General features: G+C 36.0%; 1 protein-coding gene across 1 annotated transcript; it reads left to right on the top strand.

The window, feature by feature from the left end:
- Positions 1 to 1,000: 1,000 nt before the first annotated feature.
- LOC120110889 (ATP-dependent Clp protease ATP-binding subunit CLPT1, chloroplastic-like) lies at positions 1,001 to 27,411 on the top strand. Its single transcript, XM_039126823.3, has 6 exons — positions 1,001 to 1,400; positions 1,486 to 1,521; positions 1,599 to 1,708; positions 13,049 to 13,228; positions 26,807 to 26,934; positions 27,014 to 27,411. The coding sequence occupies exons 1-6, from the start codon at positions 1,144 to 1,146 to the stop codon at positions 27,044 to 27,046; spliced, it is 744 nt and encodes a 247-aa protein (XP_038982751.1). The 5' UTR covers positions 1,001 to 1,143; the 3' UTR covers positions 27,047 to 27,411.

Genomic DNA, 27,411 nt, shown 5'->3' with positions numbered 1-27,411 from the left:
GTTTCAACCTCACCGATGATTCTTAAATGCCAAACTTATAACTATTTTTAAGGGCTTGAATCCCATGGTGACCCATTAGGTCAGAGGGCCATGCCCAAGTATGAATTATTGGATTTTATTTTTGGTTTATGAAAAAGTGATTTCATGAACTTGAAATCCTCAGACATGGTTAAGCTTTATTGATTTCTACAAAGTTTTGTTATCGTGCCATATTTGGTTATGAATAACAGCTACCGCAAAAAATTTAACATTTCTAAAGAGCTTGATCATTGCATGATTTTGTTTTACTTGGGCCTCTTCTTTGGTGGATAAATACTATAGAAAAGTTGATCAACTTTCTATTGACGAACTTACCCATGTTTTCATGCTTCTCTAGATGACTAAGTTATTTTTCATGGATAGCATTTATTAATAAAATTAAAAAATATTTTTTTATTTTGTTTCTAAAATACCTTTATAATAATAATGTAATAATATTATAACATAATACCATATATTATATTTTTATTATTTTACAAAATAATATGATATAATGTATATTATATTATATTATATATTATAATTTTATTATAATATATTTTATTGTAACACATTATATGATATTATTATAATATAGTAGATAATAAAATATCACAATATATTATATTATTTTAATATAATATAGTATTTTATAATAAATAATAATATAAATCATCTATATTGTATTATATATTATTATATGTTATATAATATAATATGATATAATTATATATAATAATATTTGTATAATAAATATATTATGAAAAATATGGATACATTTTAGTATTGCACTTGAAAAATAATACAAAAAATATAGATAATAAATTTCAAAATTATTTTTTAATATATAAAAATATAAATAAATTACTTTTTTTAGTCTAAATGTTATCTATTCCTTGCTTTGCAAAAAAAAAAAAAAAATTGATTTCGGGTAGGCGTCTTCCAAAGGACTGCACGTCCCTGTCGCTCAAGCCCCAGCTCCTATTCGTCCATTCCCCTCATCCTTCTCAAGCGAGCACCCAACCGCGGCTCTTTTCCTCTCTTCCAATCTCCCTCTATAGAAGTCCTTCCCTTTCCTTCTCCCCGAGCGAAGCTACCAACCGACAAAGAAAGAAGGGCAAAAAGATGGCAGCTCGAACCCTCTCCGCCCTCCCGACTTCTACCTCCACCTTCCCCTCCTTCTCCAAAAACAGCAAGAAGCCCATCGTCCCCTCCCCCTCCTCTCTCTCGCTTCCCTCCAACCACCGCAAGCCCAACCCCATTGCGACCTCTCTCCTCGGAGACCCCGCCCCTCCCTCTTCTGCGTGCGCCAGTATCACGCCTCTCTTCCCCAGGCCCAGCCCTTCTCGCTCCCCCGCCGTCTTCTCCATGCTCCCCACCGCGTACCAACCGCCCCTTCCAAACCCTGTCTTCAAGAATCATTCTTGATTGCATTTTTGATTTCTCAATCTTATTTCTTTCTTGCAGGAAACCGGAGGGAGCTCCGACCGAGAAGAACCCCAAGTATGCTAATTTGATTCTTTTTCTTCGATGAGGATTGTGTTTGGGTAATGATGATGATTTTGTAATAAATGGAGCAGGTGGTCGGTGAGGGCGATAAAGTCTTTCAGCATGGCGGAACTGGAGGCGAGGAAGCTCAAGTACCCCAACACTGGGACGGAGGCTCTCCTCATGGGTATCTTGGTCGAGGGTCAGTACTTAATTCTAAGATTCATGGTCCTTAGTCTTCTTTCTGGTATAATTTAGTTGGTGCTTCTTATTTTGAGCGGTAAGCTTGTTTGGACTAGTTAACTTGCTTAATGATACGATGTACAATAGCCTTTTTGCTTCTCAGAAACTAGAATTATGCATTTAGAAGTAATCTTTGCTTTAGGGATGGAGGCGGTATCATTGAGGTAACTATCTATTACAGATTGACTTTGGTACTCTAAGTTGCATCCCATTCATTTCTATCGATTTTTGGTTATGTCATTAGGATATTCCTAGGTTTACCCCTTCTCTCTATGCAAAATAGAGTACCTGCTTGGTCATCTTTGGGTTTTTTTCTACATGGCCAAACCAGCCAATCAGTTATTTTTTTTTTCATTATCTTAAGTCCATGTGATACCTAAAAGTTTTGAGCTTTTCATTACATGCTTTTATTGCTGTCAGTTTCTTCACTGTGGTTGGGAGGGAGGATTCCTCAATCCTCTTCCCACATGAAAGCTGTTTGCAGAGGTTGATAAGAATTATGTGTCTCTGATTTCCTCTTGCCAATTAGAAATGTAAAAAGCAGTCAATCAGGTACTAAAAAGATAAGTCTGAGTAATGCGATATCAATTTGCGGCTTTTGCGCTATATTCTTCAAAAGGAGGGGATTTTAGATTCATATTGATTTTCTGTTCAAGACTTGGTCCGAAATTTCCCAACTGGGTCAATTGAAAAAGTGTATAGAGGATCTTGGTCATATTTACACTAGAGGAATGTAATTTTTCAGATAGAGAGATTGCCTTTTTTTTTTGTTTCTTTGGAACTCCATTTGCATTACTCTGGTGCTAGTTCGTTCATTTGACTGACCCTTCTCTTGCCCATGTTTATTCGTTTTTAATTTCCGTAAGCTTGAAACAACTCCTCTCCAACAAAGGAGTAATCCTTTTCTTCTTGGTGCCTTCATTAGCTTTCCTTATCATGAGAGCTAAAAGTGATTTCATTTTTCATTCTCTTGGCTTTCTTGCGTTGTCTTTTAGGCCTTCTCTTATGTAGCGACTGGTGGGTGAAAGTGCAAGTACTAGCAAAGTGATCCTTCATGCTATCTGATCAAATAGTCGATTGTCCAAGCAACAAGGGTTAGAGATCACAGGAATAATATGATATTGGAAATTCTGTTGACAACCTTTTCTAAATAATGGAAATGCAAACTTTACAAATTTCAGTGGACATGTCTTGACCTCATAGGCTTATACAATATTGGAATGCTTTTCCAGTATTAGAAGAAACTTCTGAACAAACTCTTTTTACACAATGTTCATTCAACTCCTATTAGGAATGATGGTTATGGATTGACCTCAGTGTTGAACATACTTGTGCATTGCTAGTTTTCCCTTTCTCTGTAAAAGCCATTGAGATCTGCTTAAAAAGAGCAGAATACTCAATATGTTCTTAACTTCTTTAGCATCTTTAGGATATCATAGAGAGTCTTCATTTTCATGCTCGCGCTCATGTTCCTCGTTGCAAAGTTGGAATTATTGAGTAAGTACAAATCAAAGTGAAGTTTTCCCATCCTTGGGACTTAAAATATGTAAGGATATTCGTTTCACATTATGATGTCTCATATTTGATGGTCCACTTTCATCAGGTCTTGAATTTTTGACAGGATTCCTTGGTTACTGCCTTTGCTTATTGGCAATAGGTGACACATTGTGCAGCATATAAGATCCAATACATATAAATTGTACAACTTAAAAATTTCACATTTTGTATCTCTGTTGCTTAAGAACCCTTGTATATTAGACTCAGCAAATATGCTTCATCAGGATTCTGAGCACTTGGTGCTGCCAACAAATACATTTTTAACCTTCACTTCTCCCCAAGTGGAGCGAGCAGTTGGTGATGCTTCTTCCCAAGTGACAGTAAATAAATGGTCAGACCTTTACAACTAGTCTTGCACACTATACGGCGAAAGAGGCTGGCTTTCACACTACTCTAGTCTCAAACTGACATTTTATACCTATATCAATTCAGACTGATAAAATTCAGTTCTCCCATGGAAACATCTTTGAACCACACCATTTTATGAATGTCCCTTGTCAGCCCATTTATTTCACCTCTTCTATTCTTTCTTGGTGGTTGAATGATCAACTAATTACAGCGCCTTTGATAAGGTATAAAATTATGGACTTGGAGCATGTCCGGCCCTGATTCAAACTGAAATCTTGACATTATCATGAATTTACTCTTATCCACATCACACCCTTAAACATACTCCATATTGCTATATGTATTTTCATAAAGTATAGATTTGTTCAAATTCTTACATACTTCTAAAATAAACTCAAAAGTTCATAAGAGATAAACCTGAAAAAATTATGGATCTATGGATAATAGTAATACCTATCAAGTCATAAGTAGAACCATTTACACCCTTCATCAAGTTTTCTACTTCTGGATTAAATTGAACTAATTTCATCTGATAGACTGAACGGAGCGTGACAGGTATACATGCCCATTTTTAATCAAATTAGACTAGCTTAAGAGCAGAGTCTATCTCATCATCTACCATCATGACAGGGCAACTTTAAAAATGGATTTACTTGGTGCAGCTGAAAATTTGCAATCTGGTTTTAAAATCAGTGTTTTTAAACATGGCTTAATTTTTTTCCATGATTTTCTCAGCGCACAATGTTTCCAAACATAGCTTGAAATTTAAAGTATATCTTCCTTCTTTCTGCACTAAATTGATATGTTATATCCTCTTTCCATGTGTTATACTCTGTTGATGTCCACCCATCCAGCTGCAGGTTTTACATCTTGGACTGATAAAAAAAGGCTTTATGGATTGGATTTTTTTCTTTCTTTTTGGTTAGGCACAATCAAAAAAGTGGAAACTTCTTTTTTTTATTTAAGTGAATCATTTTTTAAGTTGCTATGGTCGTACCTTTTCATATAAGACAAAAGGATCAAATATTGTAAAATAATCACACATATTGTGTATGGCATGCAAGTTTAGTAAAGAACAATTTTGGACTTGTTTGGGGGTTACTAATAAGTGCATCAAGTGGATCTTTGGATTGGTATTGTGTAATAGCTAATAATCATTGTGTTTCTAGGATGGAATCTCATATATTTTGTCTCTCTTCAATTTTACTACCAATACTCATTTTGTTTGAAGCTGTTTTTGACTATATTTGTGGCACATTTGATCCAAAAGTTTACTAAAAACCCTACTTGAGTATAATGAGTATATTTTAGCATGTTTAGAGAACATGACGATTCATCCAGCCCTAATTTTTGTGTATCTGATAATATTATAAATCAGTTTCTTAAAACCCCTAATTTCCTAATCTCTTTAGATTGCCACATGTGTCACCCCTTTTTGGATTACTTCTATCTCACCATTATAATGGGAACTCACATGTTTTGACTATACCCCACATTTTGACCCCGGTTTTTAGTGCACTTTCCATATCTCTAAGGACTCTAGCCTTATGAACATGGAAGTTTATCCTCCAGTCCAAACAAGAAAATTTTTCTATGTATGTCCACTACCATGGGCTTACTATCTTTTTTTTTTTCTTTTCTCTCTTTGTAGTTCTATTTTTTTTTCCCTCACTTGAGGTCAAGTAAATTGGTCGCATGCATAGCATGTGTGAAATTCTAGTTTATTGATGTAGAGTTAAATATTTTTGTTAGAATCACATCTAGCTGATCCAGAGTCCAAATTTTCTTCATGCTTTACTTTAGGTTCAAACTAGGTTAATATTTATCAAGCTGTAATTTTGGGTTTTTCGGGCCTATTTGATGTTCCATGGAATCTTAGAAACCCTCTGTTTGTGGTTGCTTTTAGCATTACTTCACTTTCAGAAAATAAAAGTAATATTTCTAAGATTCTTTTAGTGTTCAAAAAACATATTAGGTGTGGCCAACTATTTTTATTTTTTGTTATATACAAATTCAGGAAAACCAAATCCTTTTCCATCCTTTGATGGTGGCAATTAGGATGATGATGGTGGTGGAGGTGGCGGTGGCAGCAGTAATGACAATGGCCTCTATGGTGGAGGAAGCGGAGGCGGTGATGGAGGTCGTGGCTGTGGTGGTGGCAAAGGTGGTGGTGGTGGTGGTGGTAAAAAGGGTATCAAGGAGGGGGTTCCACTTAAAAAAACTTTAGTTCCTATTTTTGGAGAAAGTGAAAGCAGGATTTTCTTGCTTTCACTTTTCTCAAAAATCATAATAATGCTTTTTTTTTTTTAAAAAAACAGCAGCACCAAACATACCTTTTGTCTTATTTGCTGTGTTAACAGAAAACCATGAGAAAAGCGATGCCAAACAAGCCTTAAGTTTTCTGGAGTAGGGTGCATATCTTATATTTTTTTAATTAATCTTTAGAGAATTTTTCTATTATCTTTTCATACTATTCTAAGTAAGATTGTTGTTAACATGCCCTACTTTAGATTTAGATTGGGATTTTAACATATTGCTATTATGTTTTCAAATAGTTCCATGGCTTTGCATGTATGGTTCCACTGAAATAAGAATTTTACTAATTTTGAAATATTGTTGGTTATTTTTTTATTAGGAACATGATTAGTTTTAAAGTTTTGAAGTTTTAACTTAATCAGGAGTCTTATTTTGAGCCAAATTTTGTAAGTTAATCTCCTAGGTTCATTAGAGGTTGCCTGGGAATCCAAGACTATAAGACCTTGTTTTGGAGTTCTAAGGCTCTATAACTTAGGATCCATGAGGAGAGACAAATTTTGTACGGTCTATGGTTTATTTTATATGAATAAGTTCCTTTTCTAGGAATTTTCTGCCGTTATTTTCTTCTTTCTCAACTTTGTTTCCTTCTCCATTGCATCCTCTTACTTGCTCGTTTATCTCCCCAGTGCATCCATATTTTCTGTTTATAAAGATTGGCCTAGATCATAATTTTTCTATATTACACTGGAAAATTAGTTGCAGCGTTAATGCCAATGGGCTATATCATTTCATATACTAATTGAATATGAAAAACATAGATGAGGATTTAGAAATATCAAGGGAGCATGTTTAATAAATTCTCATAGAACAAGATCAAAAGGTAGATTACTTTTACAAAGGAATTCATATTCAATTAACAATTTTAGGTTCTTCGCTCAAGAAAATATGTACTAAAGTAAAACTATTTTCGGTTTACATATCCAGCCGCTTGACCTCTATCATCTCATCTGTCTTGGGCTTGAAACCTTCCTAATCATGATGTTTCTCAGGATGCATCTGGTAAGAAGTTATAGCTATCTTTGATGATGTCCAAATCATGTGCTCCACAATTTGGATCAGAAAAAGGGAAAAAGATCCAGATTGGACCATGAAAATCGGAATTGGAAGATTAGATTATCAAAACTTAGGTTGTTGGATCTAAATCGTGGATTGTCTGATCCATTGGATCATCCAATTCACTTTAACTAGCCCCTGGTGTTCATGAACAAATTTAGGGTGATATCTATCAACAATGATGCCTGTCCTTGTTTTGGTACGAACAATGAACCAATGCTCACATATTTTTTTATATTTTCAATAATAAACTATATCCTATTCTTTCCAATTCTTCTATGTTCTTTAACTACGCATTAAACATTTTCTTGCGTCTCTATTGCTCTCAAAAATAAGAAAAAGGGTTTTGGAGGTTTTGAGGAGAAGAAAGTTCCAAATTTGGGAGCTTTTTGATCTTATTCCTAGTTCTTTTTTATTTGAATTTGAGAGCTTGTCTACCCATGTGCATCAACATCGAAGGAGAATGAAGGCGTGTGCTTGCATAGATCTGGATAGAGTCTGTCTCGCTCAGTAAAGAAGAGTACGCGCGCTACGGCTTGCGTAGTGAATCGGATCTTCGGGCAACCAACCCAACCCGGCACCTGGTACAGCAGCCTGTGCCCCGAAAGCTCGCACAAATTGAGCCTTGGAACAAGATTTGGTCTAAGTTCGGATAAAACCTCTTGTATACCTACATGTCTATTTATTTTTGTCGTTATACTAGTTTATTTTGGTTCTATTCTTACTTACGATTTAGGGGTCATTGCTTGGTGCAATGGTAAAAGGCTTGGGCTGAACCTACACCACTTTGTGCAAAATGAAGGCCAAGTTTTAGGTTTGTTCCAGTTTGCCCCTCCAAGGACCCTGGATTGTGGGGATGTACTTCTTTTTATAAAAAAAAACTTTTTTATTCGTTCTTGTGATTTACAGGCTGTTGAGTATAGGGAGGAAGAAGCAAAATGATAATGATATCACATGGGAACATTGCAAGCAAGTTACTTTAGATAATAAAAAATGCTTGCTATGTAATTAATGTTATGGAAAGTTTTGGGAAGTGGTTTTCCAAATGAAGCATCACTTTGCTTGGACATATCCAAAGGTCGGAACTGTTTGCAAGCAAATGGTGGGGTTGTTATTCTTTGGAAGAAGCTATTGGATGCTAATTAAAATGAAAAAGAAGAAAGGCAAAACAATATGATGTTAGCCATATGGATTTTATTATAAAGATAGGGAAGTTGATGTACCAAAAAAAAAAGATTGGGAAGTTCAATTGAGTGACAAAGGAAAAAGGTGACAATGAATATCTATCTTATTCTAGATAAGGATGAGCTTGGAAAAAAGGAGGCAAGTTATACTTAATGAAATTTGGAAGGAGTAGGATAGGGGTATGGTTTGTGGCATGGTTACAAATACAAATTCCATTCCATGCAATGTTATTACAAGTCCTTTGCAATGATGGTGGAGGGTGTTGCAAATTAAGGGACTAAAGCTACTAAGCTACCATGAAATTATTAAAACAAATAGTTTGAAAAGGAAGTGAGGAACGTGGACTCTTTGATGGAAATACAAACGAATGAAGGGAAGAAAGAGAGTTGCATTATCATGTGAATTCATTAGAAGACATGGATGTGCATCACTGTTCATGCATGAAACAAAGACAACTTGTTTTTGTGCATGGACAGTGCTCCAAGGCTATTTCAACTGGATCGGATGATGCACAATTTGGATGGCCAGATTCAATTTCGGATTGTTCAATTTTTTTTGATTCTGATTCCATGATCTAATCTAGATCATTTCCCTCTTTTTTGATCTGGATCATGCAATCTAGATTGTGGATCGTATGATCTTGTGATTATCATATTTCCTTTTCCATTTTGAAATCTTTAGTAGCGAGGTTTATGAACTTGGTTTATGTTTTGGTTTTGATCCCCCAATAGAGTTTTGATTTCTGTAGTTTTGGTTTTGATTCCATGATCTAATCCAGATCATTTCTCTCATTTTTGATCTGGATCATACAATCTAGGCTGTAGATCACATGATAAGCTTTATCTATTTCTTTTTCCATTATGAGATCTTCAATAGTGAGGTTTTAAAATTCGGTTTTTGTTTGTGTTTGGATCCCTCCCGATAGAGTTTTGGTTTCTATAGTTTCAGAGGTTTTGACAGTTTCGTTATGAGTTTTGGAGTTTTGGACCAAACAATTTAAAAGTCCTAATAAAATTAAGAAAAATAAATAATAAAATAAATCAAGACAAGTTATTTCAAAGTATTTGATTTTATTTTAGGTCGTCTAGAGACCTAATTTATATTATATGGCTAGTTTTAGGCTGAAATTTGATTTTATTGAATCTTGACACATTAATTACATAACATGAATGTACTAATTTATTAACAAAATATCACTCAGTTATTCATAAACTATAAGAAATGTATAAAAGAACATCTCTACACCTATTAAATGGAAAGGAGAAAGAAAACTCAACCCCTCTCTAAAATTCAGAAAAATTAGAAAAAATCCTAGAAAAATTGTCTCAAACATCCAGAATAATTTAAAAATTTATCTAGTTATCTAGATAAGCAATAGTTATCTAAGTATGTTAAACATATCTATATATGCTAAAGTTATCTAAATATTTAGAAATATGTTTAGAAAGATCTAGAATTATCTTAGGAAAATGCAATAATAGAAACTTCATATATACTCCCCAGAAAGAAATTATTTTAGAAAAAAATATTTGTCTTTATGTAGAAATTATTTTAGGGAAGTACAGAAACTGTAGGAATTATTTGAAGCCATCCATTTAGTATCCCCATGCAGAGTTCTCATGCAATGGGAGCCATTAGAAATAATCACCATGCGTTGGACTCTTCTTAATTATTTTAGAAAAAATTATGAGGACAAAATTATTTAAAGCCGTCTATTTAGAAATTGCTTAGAGGAAAAAAAATATTTTAGGAAGCTTGCTTCTTAATTTTTTAAGAGAATATTTTCCTCCATGTAGAAATTTCTTAATTATCTAAGTAGACGTAAAAACTCTTATTAATTATTTTAGGAAATACAGAAACTTTTCTTATTTATTTTTTTGTTGAGCCTTATTTGGGTATCACATAAATTAATTTAGGGATGCAAAAATTTTAGGAAATTTTTGAAGGCATCCATTTTGAGCAACCACACATTGGAAGCTGTTAGAAATATCACTAGGCACCGACTCTTCTTAATTATTTTTAAAAAAATTATGAGGAAAAATTATTTGAAACTATTTGTTTAGAATTTTCTTAAAGGAAATTTTTTTTCAGGAAGCTTGCTTCTTTATTATTTTAGGGAATATTTTCTTCAAACGTGGAAATTTCTTAATTATTTTAGAAAATGCAAGAAACCTTATTAATTATTTTAACAAATTTAGAAAGCTCTTCTTAATTAATTTTTGGCGAGCCCTATTTAAATTTGACATGAGAAAAATATTTAAAAAATGTTCCAGCCAAGCTGAAATTTCTTAAGTATTTTAGGAAACACAGAAACTCTTATTAATTATTTTAGGAAGCATAGAAACTCTTCTTAATTACCTTTTATCAAGCCCTATTTAAATTTGACATTTGAAACAATTTTAAAAAAATTACATTCCAGTTGGTGCCATGGTGATTGAAGCGATTGGGAGGGTTAAAGTGTCGGTCGGTGTCTTGGAATGGTTACTGATTATTAAATACATTCTACTTATAATTTATTTTTCATTCTGTTTTTTGAAAAAATATTTATTCTTCTATTATATAAATTTATATTTACATTTTCATTAGTTCCTTGCGCATTGTGCATGGCATTCTTGTAACATTAATTATATATCTCATCTCAAAAATAATATCAAAGCTCCTAGGAAGGCATAAACACCTTTACTTCTACATATTATGGTGTTCTTTATAAGTGAAAAACACACATCAAGGTTGCATCTTACCCACTATAATAATATAGTTTGTAGTTTATATCATAAATAAAGTGGATTGGGTCATTAAAGCCTAAGTAAATGTGTGGTTGAATTGTATTGATGAATGGTAGAAAGTGTTTTACATAGTTATTTGTGAAAGAAAGAATAAAAATAAAAAATAATAGTTTTGGTCGGTGACCTAAACCAGCTGAAACTAAATGAAACCAAATCTTTAGTTTGTTCTTGATCGGTTTCAGCTGAACCTTCAAACCTTGCTTAACAGTGTTGTAGTTTTGAAGTTGTTCATTAGATTTATAAGAAAAGTTTGTGAAGCCAAGGAATTTTTGGATGCATCATTGCCTTGATATCATCCTTGGTGCCACCGAGGATCCTTCTCTTCAAGGGATTTTCTCTAAGTTCTTATGCAGTGTGATGCAAGATATTTCTAAAGGTATATAGTTTATGGAAGTAGTTAGTTGTTTCTTATGTTTTCCTTAAAATTCATATTAGTAGTGCCTTACTTTAGTAATATACTAGGATAGGAATGTAATATCTAATTTACAAGTTACAACTTTGTTAAAATTGCTTTTGGTGTTCTTATATCTACAAGAATAGGAGCTATAATGAAAATCAATATGGAATGAGGGTTGATATAGGTTGAATTGAGTGAAATCCCCAATCTGCTCAACTTCTAGTTCCCTCTAGATATGACAGTTTTATAAATTGAACATTAGTTGCCAATCTGATTCGTTCATTTGAATTCATCCATAGAACATGGAAACTCAATTAAACTATTTTCCTCACTTTGAAGAAAGTCTACAGCCTAAAGGTTACCCTCTGTCATCCCTCTTACTGTAAATTGTTCAAATCTGCTTGATTTGTTGGCGTAAATTTTTTTGAATTTTAACCTATTACCTGCCTCCATCCCTAAATTTATAACCCTTGTATGACATTGAAATTTTGTCATGGGAATCAATCACCATTTAGCTCCTTCTATGCTACTATGTGTATGTGCATGTAGGACTCTCGTATTACTCTCCACTTTTTTATTCACATGTAATATGAATACAGACACTAATATGAATACTAAAAAGAATATTATGAAGTACAAAATAATTATGCAATTGATCCTTAACTTCTTCATCTGTGCTTTTGTGCTGGAAGTTTTCAGTTCCTACTTGTTGCTTTATTCTCAACTTCAGTACTTTAATGCATGCATAATTCTTTTCCTCATTTTCTTAGTTTGCTATGCAGCGTGCCTTCAGTTTCTTATTTTACAAGATTAATATATAGTGCTGCATTTTTCATGCATACCAACCACTGAGTCAGTTGTCCTCTTATTCCAATCATGAATTTACTAAACAGTTTCATATTGTGCTGTTTATCATACTCGTTTAAGAAGATGAATCAGAGGTAGACTTCTACTTTAATAATAATTTATAATAAATTGGACCAGGAGAGAGAGCAAAAAAACGGAAATCAAGTACAGAAATAACAAGAAATTATAAAAATTCTAACCTACCAGAAGAGCTAATAAAACACCCTCAATCGAGAAAATATTAGAAACTTTTGACCCCTAGGGTTGGATTATAAGACTAAAACTGGCAAAAATAACAGAAAATAATCATGTAAAGAATGAGTCTAACACCAATATCCAAACCTAACCCATTCAATAGGGAGCCATCATTCTTCGATCTAAGTTGGCTAAGGACGTCATTCTTAACAAGCTTATGTAGATAAGATTCGAATGAAGTGAGAAGTTACAGGGTTGACATTTGGAATGTGGGACCTGAATTCTCTGAGTTAAGATGCCTTACAATGCCTGAACTATGTATGTGAGTTTATCCCCTTCAATTATATGACTGATTCTCCTCATACTTTTCTCAAGATAGGTTTCTTGATAGTCTAGCTTAAGCAATTTTATTGGTAACGTTTTATCCTTGACAAACTTCCTATCTCCAAAGAAGTTATTATGCTGCATCGAAGTGCATTTAGGGCTCGCAATGTTAACTTTCCTTGTAGTTGAAGAGGACTTAAATCATTTAGATCTGTGTTTTTCTTTTTATTATTGGGGTGAATGTATAACCAAGGATCATTGATTGAGTCTTTCCCTTTTCTCTTGCTTGCAGGGACCAGTGAAGCAGCAAAGTTTTTACGTGCAAATGGAATTACCCTTTTGAAAGTGCGTGAGGAAACTGTCAAGTTGCTTGGAAAATCTGACATGTACTTTTTCAGTCCTGAGCATCCTCCATTGACTGAACCAGCCCAAAGAGCGCTCGACTGGGCTGTTGATGAGAAACTGAAATCAGGTTATTCCGGATCTGTATGGCTATATTGTTCTATTCCTATCATGACTTCTGTATTAGTATAAAGCATTAATGCCACTTTCTTTATTTTATGATACTATTTTCTTGCATAAATAATGTACGATCCTACTTGGATGGTTGATTCGGTTATATTGTCTCTTAGTACACGTCAAATAGAGAATGGGAGGACATTTGCTGTCCACTCATTGAAGGGAGTAAGGAATCTGCTGCTAAAACATTGACTCTATATATAGTGGGAAAGCCTCTCAGTCTATGCCATTCAAATTGAAGATCCAAACTCTTGAAGGTGATCTACATTACCAAGTGCCTAGAAACTAAACTTTATATTTTTTGGTGGTCATTAAGTTAGTACAAAAACGAGCGGTAACAATTATAGGTAAAATACATGATAGAGTTGGAAATCCTCTTTATGAATCATGATCTATGCATCATAAATATGGATAGATTTAAAATCACTAGGCTTTGATGATAAGTTCATAGTAAAACATAATATCATGTTATTAAAACCATCCATTTTGGCACCTATTTGATGATTAGGTTAGACACCACCAATGCACATGAATTTTGGTTTCTAGGCTTTTTTTTTTTATTTTAAATGTAGATCATGTTCAGCAGTTTGAATCTTCAATTTACATGGTCCATCATTGTTTTTGAATCGTTAGCTCTTTTTTCAAGGAGTTAACATGAAGTGTGTAGTCCAAATCACATATGCGTGCATGATTCGCTGTACTGGCCCTTACTGAGAGGTACAGGGCGTACTATACCGTACCGGTTTGGTACCAATATCCGGTATGGGTGGCGTATCGACACTTGGTATGCCGAAATGGCCTTGTACCATACTATACCGACACCGTGCTAGTGTGACACTAGTACGGGGTCCGGTACTGAGACGAACCTTGTATGCATGTATGTATCTATGTATGTGTTTGCTTGCTTGTTTGGGTTTAAAAGTGTCATAGTTAGGGCTAGGCTGGGCTGGGCCGGGCTACACCCCTACCTGAGCTTGGCTCGAATTTTTTCGGGCTTCACGGCGAGCTTAGGCCTGAAATTTTTGGAAAATCCAGGCCCTAGCCTGGCTTGAGCCCAAACCCGGGCCCAACCTAAACCTGATTGGGTCGACCCGAATTTGTGGAGTGGAGTTGTTGCCCAAGGTGACAAGCCAAGAGGGGGGATGAATTGGTTTCTCTTAATTTTTACTATCTTACTTATGTCAATTGATGAGTTAGTGAAATAGAACAATGCACAATACAAACACACAAGAAGTATAGTGGTTCGGTGCTCTCCTAAGCACCTACGTCCACTCCCCAAGCGACCCCTTGGGAATTCACTATAATCCTGCGGATTACAGTTGGATTGTTTTCCGGGCTCACAATCCAAAAACCTTTACACTTTGGTTTTCCGGGATCACCAAAAACCTATGTTGGTTTTACGGGCTCACCAACGAACCTTCACAATTGGTTTTACGGGTTCACCAATAAACCTACACAATTGGTTTTACGGGTTCACCAATAAACCTACACCGTTGGTTTTATGGGCTCACCAACAAACCTTTACAAGGTGATTAATAAAAGAAGGAAGAAAGTTGAAGCTCCTAGATGAGCAAATATAACATTTATAATCTACAAAGAAGAGTTTAGAGAATAGTTATCGCTTGATGAGACTTCTCTCTTCTTTTTCAAGAATGCTTCACTCTTCAAGGGTGGATGGAGCTCTTAATATCTCTTGGAATCTGCTCAATAACTTTCTTTTGACTCTTAAATGAAGCACTTGGATGAAGAAGATTAGGACACTTGTCTTTCTTGTGTAAGCTTTGATATTTTGCAAAAGGATGTTTCCTCTGATGAATAGTGTCACTTTAAATAGTTTCCTTCATCCATTGGACAAGCCCCAATGGTTAGAATTCAAAAACTAGCCGTTACTCACTGTTGGGAGGTCAAAAAGTACTTCTACAGAACTAGCCGTTATGCTTCTGCCCGTGCTTGGGTCGACTCAACTTTTACTGGGGTCGACCCAACTTTCACTTGGGTCGACTCAGCATTTACTAGGGTCGACCCTCTCAGAACCACAGAACCTTGCATTTCAGCCTTCCTTCACTTGGGTCGACTCAACATCTTTTTGGGTCGACTCAAGGTTCAGTTGGGTCGACTCAACTTCCACTTGGGTCGACCCTCTCAGGGTTTCCAGAGAACCTATTTTTGAATGTCATTGCCTTTGGGTCGACTCATGTTAACTTGGGGTCGACTCAAGTTTGGGTCGACTCAAGTTTCATTTGGGTCGACCCTCTCAGGGTTTCCAGAGAACTGTTTTCTTGAGGCTTGAGGATTGGGTCGACTCATCCTTTACTTGGGTCGACCCAACTACTGTTCATCCGTGCCATTTTTGCAGAAGTGTGCCAGATGGTTTCTTGATGTGCCTGGGTCGACTCAATCAATCTTGGGGTCGACTCAATCCACACTTTGCTGCAACTTAAGGCTAGATTCATCCATATAAACAATGAAATGCATCTTTATCTTATTATACTAATGTACTGAGAGTGACAGATTTATAAATGATGTATCGAATTAACTTGTAACATACTCTTGATTATTGTATTAATCATCAAAATACCACTATCATCCTCAATCTCCCCCTTTTTGATGATTACAAAATATAGAGTATGAGCCTACTGATACTTATCTTAAAATTAGTTTTAAAAGGGCTCAAGTTGCTGAATTTCAGCTTTTCAAATTTGAGACTGAAGTCTCCCCCTTTTTCATCCAAATGTTTCCAATTTGACCTTTTGAATTACTCTCCCTTTCTTTTATATTTCATTAAAGATGAAACTTCAAAAATTTGAGATAAAGCATGAGTTTCAGATTATGTATCGAGGTGTGAAAGGTATGTGCCAAATTCTGAAAGTCTATGTGCCAAATTCTGAAATTCGATTTAAATCTTAGACTTTAACATTTTCATTGTTACAAATTGCTCCCCCTTAAATGTATATCCTTTCCTATTATAATGTTCAACTTGTTTGTCAACTTATTTCTCTTTCCTTGCTCAACTTATTTCGTTTTCGTTGCTTCTCCCCCTTTTTGTTATCATCAAATAGGTGCATGGGAATAGACACAATAATTAACAAACATTTCAGTTTCATTGATCAAAATGGAACATTGTAGTACAATAATGCCAAAACAAAACAAATACAATGTTCCTCAATCAAAGTACAAAGTACATGATCAACACAAAATACATATGAGAACTAGATACATATCCTAGGCTCTAATCATAATGCTAATATCAGCCTAGGGGGTATCTAATGGCTGTGATCTAGTCCTCATCCTCCTAGCATAAGTGGCGAGGGGAGGTCGAGCCTGATGGGACTGAGTCTGGCGTGGAGCTCGGTGAGCTGGATGACTCTGTGCCGAAATCTCTGACTCAGCTGCCTGGGGCACAGATGGTCCATGAACCTCTCTCTCTCTCCGTAGAGCTCCTATCTGCTCTCTAAGATCGCTGATCTTAGCAGTCATAATATCCAATCTGCTCGTCAGTCCATCAGTGATAGTCCTCGCCTGAGCTGACATAAGCTCAGTCATCCTACTCCAAAACTCATCTGTGTATCCCGCAGGAACAGATGACGAAGGTCCAGCCTCTAAAGGTGCTGTAGGATGATCCGTAGGCTCCTCATCCTCAGGGATGGGGTCTCCAATCTCTGGTGCATCACCCTCTGGTGCATCACCCTGAATCCCAGCTCCAGCACGTACCCACTGCCCGTTCACCTTCTCATAACCCATGCGAATAAGGGATCGTGCAGTGTATGTGTCAGTGAATAGTAGATGCCTGGAGATCTCTCCCTCTACTGATATATCATGCTGTCGGAAGATCAGAGTGAGTATCATACCATAAGGCAGGGAGACTCTGGAGTTGCATATGACCTTTCTCATCTGCCTGAGTATCATAGCCGGAAGATTCAGGGGAATGCCCTGAATAATGTGCTCCAGATCTCGCTCAGAAATGAGATCAAATCTCCCGCTCTTCGGAAATAAAATCCGACCTATGAAGTTGTGCAACAACCTCATTTCAGCTGAAAGAGAGCTTGCTATTACATTTTCAGAATAATCGAAGTCTTCATTCTCAAGAATCAACTGCAAGGCTCTCAACTTGTTTTCGGGCTTTTCTGGAGTTGCTCCTTCGCAGGGGAGATGAAGCAACTCACTCAAACTCTCTTCGGAAACTCTAACCCTTACTCCTCGAACTTCAGATATAAGCCCTCCCATTCCAGTTTTCAGGAAGGCATAGAACTCACGGACCAATCCTGGTAGATCACCACATCTATGGAGCAAAGATACTCCCATCCTTGCCTTCGGATCCATTCCCCTAAACGGAACCCTTCTTGATCCAAAAACTCGGAGTGGATCCTTCTCCCCGTGGTAAGCGGTCTCCCCGCAAATTTCGCAAGTTGGACTGAAGGGGAGGGAGGAGGAGGAGGCTCTACACGTGTCTCACTTTGTGGAGACACTGTAGAAGGCTCTGTAGCAGCCCTATCCGCACGGGTGATCCGTGAAACCCTCCCGGATCGCTTGGCTACGGCTCTCTTGGGTCCCATTTCTTCAAGATCTTGATGTAATCTACTGTTTGGAGATGATTGGAGGAGATTTGAGAGTGGAGAATAGGGTTTTCGGAAGAGGACAAAGTGAAAACAGTGCCCTAGATTGCTCACGGGTCCCCCTTTTAACAGTGGGGTCCCGTCGTTGGGTCGACCCTATTCTGGATTGGGTCGACCCTAGTTCAGAAATTTTTCTCTCTTCCTTTTCCCTTTTTAAAAATTTTTCTTTCTTCCAATTCTTACAAATTCTTACTGGGACAATGATACATGAGTAAGGAATCTATAGATGACTAGTTTGACTAATGTTTTATGGGTTTTTAGAAATGGGAGGAGTGTATCATGAGACTGCTTGCTCCCTTTTATATCTCCTCAATAAAAAGGATCACATATGCCTAATTTCCTCCTAAGCGTGCAAAATCTATCTTCACTCAAAGATTTTGTGAATATGTCAGCTAATTGTTTCTCAGTACATACATGCTCAATACATATGTTTCCATTTTGCACATGATCTCTAATAAAATGATATCTTATTTCAATGTGTTTGGCTTTAGAGTGCTGAACCGGATTTTTAGTAAGGTTGATGGCACTAATATTATCACACTTTATAGGAATGTTATCTAGTTTAACTCCATAGTCCTCTAGTTGTTGCTTAAGCCATAATACTTGAGCACAACAACTACCGGTAGCTATATATTCAGCTTCAGCCGTCGACAGTGCTACTGAATTCTGCTTTTTGCTAAACCATGATACTAAGTTATTTCCTAAAAATTGACATGTTCCACTAGTGCTCTTCCTATCTAATTTGCATCCAGCAAAATCTGCATCTGAGTAGGCAAGCAAATCTAGACAAGAGTCTCTTGAGTACCATAATTTTATGTTTGTAGTTCCTCTTAAATATCTAAGGATTCTTTTAACAGCACTTAAATGTGACTCCTTAGGATCTGATTGGTATCTAGCACATATTCCCATACTAAACACGATGTCTGGTCTACTAGCAGTAAGGTAGAGTAAGGATCCAATTAATCCTCTATAAAGCTTAATATCAATCCTTTTTCCTTTCTCATCTTTGTCTAGCTTACTAGTAGGATTCATTGGAGTGCCTACTCCCTTGTGATTTTCATTCCCAAACTTCTTTAATATTTCCCTTGTATACTTAGTTTGATGAATGAAAATACCTTCTTTGGTTTGCTTGATTTGTAATCCGAGAAAGAAACTTAGTTCTCCCATCAAACTCATCTCGAATTCTCCGTGCATTAAATTAGCAAACACTTTGCAAAGATTATCATTTGTGGCACCAAAGATTATGTCATCTACATATATTTGTACCACTAGCAGATTTTCGTCTTTTCTTTTGAGAAAAAGTGTTTTATCTACATTTCCTCTACTGAAGTCATTATTTAGTAGAAATTTGCTTAATCGATCATACCAAGCCCTAGGTGCTTGCTTCAATCCATATAATACCTTATGTAGTCTAAACACATGATTTGGCAATTCATGATTCTCAAAACCAGGAGGTTGCTCTACATATACTTCTTCCTCTATAAAATCGTTTAAGAATGCACTTTTTACATCAATGTGATACAATTTGAAATCCATGAAACATGCAAAAGCTAGAAGTAATCTAATAGCCTCTAATCTAGCTACGGGAGTAAATGTTTCATCAAAATCTATCCCTTCTTCTTGATTGTATCTCTTAGCTACAAGTCTAGCTTTATTTCTTACAACTACCCCATTTTCATCTAATTTATTTCTAAAGATCCATTTTGTTCCAATTACAGAGTTTTGCTTTGGTCTCTCAGTTAATGTCCATACATTACTTCTTTTGAATTGATTTAATTCTTCTTGCATAGCATTTATCCAATTGGTATCTTTTTCAGCTTCTTCATAAGTCTTAGGTTCTAACTGTGAAACAAAAGCAAGATAATCATTTAAATTTCTAAGAGAGGATCGAGTTCTTACCCCTCGAGATGGATCACCAATGATTAAGTCTTTAGGGTGTCCATATGCATACCTCCATTCCTTTGGCAAGTCTTGAGATTGTGCTGGCACGCGATCATTTTCCTTATCTTGATTTGGCACGTCATCAAGATTTAATTTTTCAAAGTTAATAATTCCTGCATCATTATCAAGGATATTTTCTTTCCTAGCAGACTCACTATCAGACTCATCAAATATGATATTAACTGACTCTTCGACTACAAGAGTTCTTTTATTAAACACTCTGTATGCCCTGCTAGATGTGGAGTATCCTAAGAAGATACTTCATCTGACTTGGCATCAAATTTACTTAGATCCTCCTTGCCATTGTTTAAAATGAAACATCTACATCAAAATACTCTAAGATATTTAGCGGTTGGTTTCTTATTCTTCTAAAGTTCATAAGGAGTTTTCTTGGTTATAGGTCGTATTAAAACCCGATTTAGAATATGGCAAGCAGTGCTTATAGCTTCAGCCTAAAAGTACTTTGGAAGATTTGACTCGCACAGCATCGTGCGTGCCATTTCTGCCAAGGTCCTATTTTTTCTTTCAACAATCTCATTTTATTGAGGCGTTCTAGGTGCTGAAAATTGATGTGAAATACCATTTTCATTACAAAATTCTTCAAAGTGTTGATTTTCAAATTCAGTTCCATGATCACTTCGAATTGCTATTAAGGTGAGCTTCTTTTCATTTATGATATAATTATAATGTTTCAAGAATGCTGAAAATGCTTCATTCTTATGTGCCAAAAATGAAACCCATGTATATCTTGAAAAATCATCTACTATAACTAGTCCATACTTCTACCCTCCTAGACTCGCAGTTCTAGTGGGTTCAAATAGATCCATATGTATGAGTTCAAAAGGCCTAGTTGTTGATACTATATTCTTTGATTTGAAGGATGATTTTGTTTGTTTTCCTAATGAGCATGGTCCACAAATTTTGTCCTTTTCAAAGATCAATTTTGGCACATCTTTTATTAATTCTTTCTTGACTAGTTTTGATATTAATTCCATACTAGCATGTCCTAGTCTACGATGCCAAAGCCAATTTGTTTCATTTTTCTTTTCTTCATTAGTAATTAAACATAATCCATTTTTCTTGCCTAATTCATGAAGATCTACCATGTAAATATTTCTTTGCCTTTGTCCTATAAGTACAATGCTGTTATCTTTAGGATTTGTAATTATGCATACTGATGCTTCAAATGTGACTTTAAACCCTTTATCACAAAATTGACTTATGCTAAGTAGGTTATGTTTCAAACCATTAACTAATAAAATATTTTCTATAAAGGTAGATGGAGTAATGAAAATTTTACCCTTTCCAATGATATACCCTTTTCCATTGTCTCCATAGGTTAGTACTCCACCCTTCTTAGACTCCAAGGTGACAAATTGGTATACGTCACCGGTCATGTGTCTTGAACAGCCGCTATCTAGATACCATCGTTTATCCACCTTATTAGCTGCAAGACACCCCTGCAATCAAGATCAAGAATGAGCTTTAGGTACCCAAACTATGTTGGGTCCTTTAGGGTTAGTACTTGATGTTCTTTTTGGAACCCAAACTTTCTTGGATTTAAGCTTATAATTATTACTCAATTTGTTGTAGCTAGACTTTCTATAGTTACATTCATATGCTTTATGTCCTAATTTATTGCAACAATGACAAGTAATATTTTTATTTTTAGCTTTTACAAATATGTTCTTTAAGTATTTTTGTTTCCTATTTGTTTTATATCCTAATCCAGCCTTATCATATACAGCTTTTTGACTATCAAGAATCATATTTAATTTGGTTGAGCTAAGTGTAAACTTGTCTACTAAGGATTTATATTTTTCAGCATCTTCTTTTAACTTGATATTTTCAGCAATTAGATTCTTGGTTTCATTTGTGAGTCTCTTACTTAATGTTTCATAGTTATGAGATAGTTTCAGCTTATCTTTGATAAGAGATTGATTTTCTTCTTTTAGAACTTTATTTTTATTGATGAGTTTTTTGTGTTCTTCAATGAGTTCTAAAAATGCATCATGTAATTCATCAACAGTAAAATCACATTCAAGTTCAGAATCTACCTCATCGTTATTGGCCATATGGCATATTTGGGCCATCTCTTGATGATCTTCCTCTTCCGAACTTGACTCCTCACTTTCACTCCATTCAGCCATGAAGTTCTTCTTCTTAAGTTTTCTTGCCATCCAGTTTAATTCCGGGCAATCTATCTTATAATGCCCGGGCTTGTTACACTCATAACAAATTGGTGTTTTCTTTTCCTTTTCTTTGTCCTTACCCTTTTCTTTGCTTGAGCTATCTTTGAAGAAGGGTTTCTTTTTATGAAATCTCTTCTTACCTCTCATAAATTTTCTGAATTTTCTTCCAAGCATAGCCATTCCTTCATCAAATTTATCATCATCATCAGATTCTTTCGATTCAGTTTCTTGTTTTGGAGTGGTAGACTTTAGGGCAATGGTCTTTCTTCTCTTGACTTCATCTTCTGAATTTTGCCTCATGGTCAACTCATGGGTCATGAGTGATCCTAGAAGTTTCTTCAATTGTAGTGTATTGAGGTCCTTTGCTTCCTGAATTGCTGTTACCTTGGCCTCCCAAATTCTTGGTAGAGACCTGAGAATTTTTCGCACCAATTCAGAGTTAGTATAAGACTTTCCTAAACTTTTTAGCCCATTTATGATTTCAGTGAAACGAGTAAACATTTCAGTTATGGACTCAGTGGATTCCATTTTAAACAATTCATACTTATGTACTAATATGTTTATTTTTGACTCCTTAACTTGATTAGTTCCTTCATGTGTGACCTCAAGTTTATCCCAAATTTCTTTTGCAGAGATGCATGTAGATATTCTATTGAATTCACTTACATCTAGTGAACAGTAAAGTACATTAATCGTTTTAGTATTTAGTTGTGCTAGTCTTCTATCACTTTTATTCCAATCCATTTCTGGTTTGGGTATGATAGTGCCCTCTATACTAATTGTGGGCGTGTGAGGTCCTCTAGTTATAATATACCACAATTCATAGTCTAGAGCTTGAATGAATATCCTCATCCTAGCTTTCCAGTATGTGTAATTTGTGCCATTAAATAGAGGAGGTCTATTTGTGGATTGCCCCTCACTCATAGAACATCCCACTTGGGTTGTCATGATCTTTGACTCTTGATTGTGAGATCAACAAATACTATAGGAGCACCTTGCTCTGATACCACTTGTTGCCCAAGGTGACAAGCCAAGAGGGGGGGATGAATTGGTTTCTCTTAATTTTTACTATCTTACTTATGTCAATTGATGAGTTAGTGAAATAGAACAATGCACAATAGAAACACACAAGAAGTATAGTGGTTCGGTGCTCTCCTAAGCACCTATGTCCACTCCCCAAGCGACCCCTTGGAAATTTACTATAATCCCGCGGATTACAGCTGGATTGTTTTCCGGGCTTAAAATCCAAAAACCTTTACACTTTGATTTTCCGGGATCACCAAAAACCTATGTTGGTTTTACGGGCTCACCAACGAACCTTCACAATTGGTTTTACGGGTTCACCAATAAACCTACACAATTGGTTTTACGGGTTCACCAATAAACCTACACCGTTGGTTTTACGGGCTCACCAACAAACCTTTACAAGGTGATTAATAAAAGAAGGAAGAAAGTTGAAGCTCCTAGATGAGCAAATATAACATTTATAATCTACAAAGAAGAGTTTAGAGAATAGTTATCGCTTGATGAGACTTCTCTCTTCTTTGTCAAGAATGTTTCACTCTTCAAGGATGGATGGAGCTCTTAGAGAGCTCTTGGAATCTGCTCAACCACTTTCTTTTGACTCTTGAATGAAGCACTTGGATGAAGAAGATTAGGGCACTTGTCTTTCTTGTGTAAGCTTTGATATTTTGCAAAAGGATGTTTCCTTTGATGAATAGTGTCACTTTAAATAGTTTCCTTCATCCATTGGACAAGCCCCAATGGTTAGAATTCAAAAACTAGCCGTTACTCACTGTTGGGAGGTCAAAAAGTACTTCTGCAGAACTAGCCGTTATGCTTCTGCCCGTGCTTGGGTCGACTCAACTTTTACTGGGGTCGACCCAACTTTTACTTGGGTCGACTCAACATTTACTAGGGTCGACCCTCTCAGAACCACAGAACCTTGCATTTCAGCCTTCCTTCACTTGGGTCGACTCAACATCTTTTTGGGTCGACTCAAGGTTCAGTTGGGTCGACTCAACTTCCACTTGGGTCGACCCTCTCAGGATTTTCAGAGAACCTATTTTTGAATGTCATTGCCTTTGGGTCGACTCATGTTAACTTGGGGTCGACTCAAGTTTGGGTCGACTCAAGTTTCATTTGGGTCGACCCTCTCGGGGTTTCCAGAGAACTGTTTTCTTGAGGCTTGAGGATTGGGTCGACTCATCCTTTACTTGGGTCGACCCAACTACTGTTCATCCGTGCCATTTTTGCAAAAGTGTGCCAGATGGTTTCTTGATGTGCCGGGGTCGACTCAATCAATCTTGGGGTCGACTCAATCCACACTTTGCTGCAACTTAAGGTTAGGTTCATCCATATAAACAATGAAATGCATCTTTATCTTATTATACTAATGTACTGAGAGTGACAGACTTATAAGTGATGTATCGAATTAACTTGTAACATACTCTTGATTATTGTATTAATCATCAAAATACCACTATCATCCTCAGGAGTGTGGTTCATTGAATCACAAATGGCTTTTTCATTGATAATTTAGAATTCTAGTTATTTTAACATACCTTAAATCACATCCAACTATTATGCCTTCAAAAGATTTTATAAAAGCTTGAAAACACCAATACTCAATAGTTGTGAGCCCAAAGGTTTAAGGAAGGATGATGAAGGGCTTGAGACTTGTTCGAGCTTGAATGCACGCTCCATTTCGGGCCTTGTTCGGGCTCGGGCCGGGCCTAGGCCTGGGCCGGGCCAATGATATACCTGAGCCCGGCCCAAAAAACAAATGAGCTCTATATTTAAGCCCAAACCTAGCATGAAATCTTTTGGGCCTAGCCCGTAGTCTGACCGATGGGCCTTGGGCCGGCCCGAGCCCATTTCCAGCCCTAGTCATATTCATCAACTTTAAAAGTTGGATGAGAAACAATTGAGTCAAATATGGAGCAGGCAGGATTGTGCTAGTGCAATTTAGTGATGTTTCTTTGCACAACCTATTTTCCTGTACAACATTGCTAATTTTGTTTTTCCCCACACTGAGCTGGATTTCATCTTTCTTTATTTGAAGATATGCATATCTAGGTTAAAGTTGTTATTTATTTTATTTAAGTCATTTTAGGAGATTTTTTTCCTGAATGTCTTAGTAACTTAGGATTATGATTAGTTTATTTAACTGATTTTTAAGTGAAGTTATAAAGGATTATCAGAGAGGCTGCTTTGCTTCTTTTCATGTATAATATCTGGAAGATCCAAAGAGAAAAATAGTTAAGAAGTATACAATTTACCAAATAAATTTGCTCACTTTGAGAAATTGATCATTGGATTTCTTTTTATGAGAGTAAAAATATTTTGGCTACTGTATCATTTAATACAGTCAATAGTACTGTTACATGATTAATGATCACCTAAAAAGAGTTAACATGCAGTACTCTGATTGTTATGATATCTTATGAAATATTATTTTCAATTGCAGACACTTAATAACTGAAGAAACATTTTGTCTTCAAGAATCTTCTTTATATAGTGAGTTTGTGCTGTTTTCAGTTGGTGGTTGTGTTGTCATTGACCAATGCCTGGTACATGAAATTTGATGGAAGTAGACTTGGATCTGGGTTTTCATCTGTTTGCTTCTAGGCATTTAGCGCCGTTGCCTGAATATCAATATGCCATGCTTGAATTCAGTGACCTCTTGTGCTCCTCATTTTCTTTTATCTGCTTCCTTTTTTCTTCTGCATAGTGTCATCTTATTAGATTCATTCTCAAGAGTTTGAAAGAAGAAAATATTTGTTACTATATGAACTACATGGTTTCATTTACTCCATAGATGACAATTATTACATAGCTTATCGGTAAACTCTAAATTATATCTGGTAATAGACTTTTAGAATAATTGAATATTAAGTTACGGTAGATCCTATTTTTACTCTACTGGCAACTACTAGTAGATGATGAGCTAATGGTTTGGGGATAATGTGGGCTTGTCAGGAGATTAAATTTTTTGTTTTCATTAAGTTTTTATTGTGAGCATTCTTGTGGCTTGTGCTTCATAACAACATAAGATAACTAAACTATAAAACAATGTGAAGTTTGAGTTATTTGAGAGGCTTCCGGCAGTGGCAAGAAGCAGTTGTATGAGTATGTTATTCTGGAGTGCATCTGGCGCATCACGTCGAAATTTTTAGCAACTAGGAATGGAAGGAGCTAAAGTTTTGTCCATGTGTCAAAAAAAAAAAGTTAATCATGACCGATAACATGGATTCTCTACATAGATGGGCCATTGGCACTGGGGAAGCTCTATTTATCATACATGTAAGCAGTTGTTTGATGCTGCTGGAGTCTATTCCTGTTTGAGCTGTAGAGCCTGGTGCACCTGCAAGCTGGTATGGCGTGGTGGACACACATTGTATCGCCATGATATTTTACATGCACCTGATGTCTGGTGAAGTGTTGTCTCCATGCTAGTCGTTCTAGGTTTAGGCTTTAGATTTGAATGTGCTGATAGTTGTGTTAAGTTTATGTGAGAACTACTTATTTTGGTGGTGGATATTTGTTAAACTTTATTCTGGCTCCATGATATCATGGATCATTATGAAAGAACTTGTTTTATCTTTTGGGTTCCTATGCCATTTGTTTGGGATGACTCTATATGTTCTTTTTCATGATTTGTTCATGTCAAGGGGTTACATCACCACTGCATCACTTAGTACCATCACTTCAACGAAGACCACTTTTCTTCACTTTCTTTATGTCTGCCATTATATCAGATTTTCATATTCCTTGACAATGCAGGTGACAATGGAGAGGTAACCCCAACACATTTGCTTCTGGGCATATGGTCAGAGAAAGATTCTGCTGGTCACAAGATATTGGCTTCCATCGATTTTGATGATGAAAAAGCTAATGAGCTGGTCAATTCTGTAAGTTTCAAGCCCATCTTCTTTCTAGAGAGCTAGGTTGGTAAATTGTCGACTGTGACATGATTCTTGTGACATGCAGGCCAATGAGGATGCAGTCATGACCTATAGATAGATGCCGAGGAAAATTCCGTAATGGCATATATTTTCTGAATTGGATGCTCAAAGAACCTCCCATTCAGCCCCATTCATTTTTCGGCAAATTTCATTTTCATAATTAATGATCTGCTTACAAGGTTCATCGTGGAATCATCAACCACCGATGTGGTGGTAAGGTGTGTTGAGAAAACTTCCCATAGGATTTTGTTTTTGAATCCTTATCAACAGGGCATCTGTGTGTACGATCGATTCAGTGCATCTAGTCACCCATTATTGTGGGTATTGTCAGCCTTTTACGTTTGGTCCTTGCATTGTTGAAGACCAAAACTTGTGAATCAAAATCCAATAGCATCCGGTTTTGGTTTGCTTCAATCGTCAAAA

The sequence above is a fragment of the Phoenix dactylifera genome, chromosome 6, assembly GCF_051530095.1.
Source record: "Phoenix dactylifera cultivar Ajwa chromosome 6, Ajwa_hap1_PhDact_Kaust_v1.1, whole genome shotgun sequence".
In the NCBI taxonomy this organism is placed as follows: Eukaryota; Viridiplantae; Streptophyta; class Magnoliopsida; order Arecales; family Arecaceae; genus Phoenix; species Phoenix dactylifera.
This window is presented reverse-complemented; position numbering and strand designations above follow the sequence as displayed.

Coding starts and splice junctions, on each gene's coding strand:
- LOC120110889 (XM_039126823.3), top strand. CDS start 1,144: ATGGCAGCTCGAACCCTCTCCGCCCTCCCGACTTCTACCTCCACCTTC. Junction 1,522..1,598: donor CCGACCGAGAAGAACCCCAA/GTATGCTAATTT, acceptor TAAATGGAGCAG/GTGGTCGGTGAGGGCGATAA. Junction 26,935..27,013: donor CTAATGAGCTGGTCAATTCT/GTAAGTTTCAAG, acceptor TGTGACATGCAG/GCCAATGAGGATGCAGTCAT.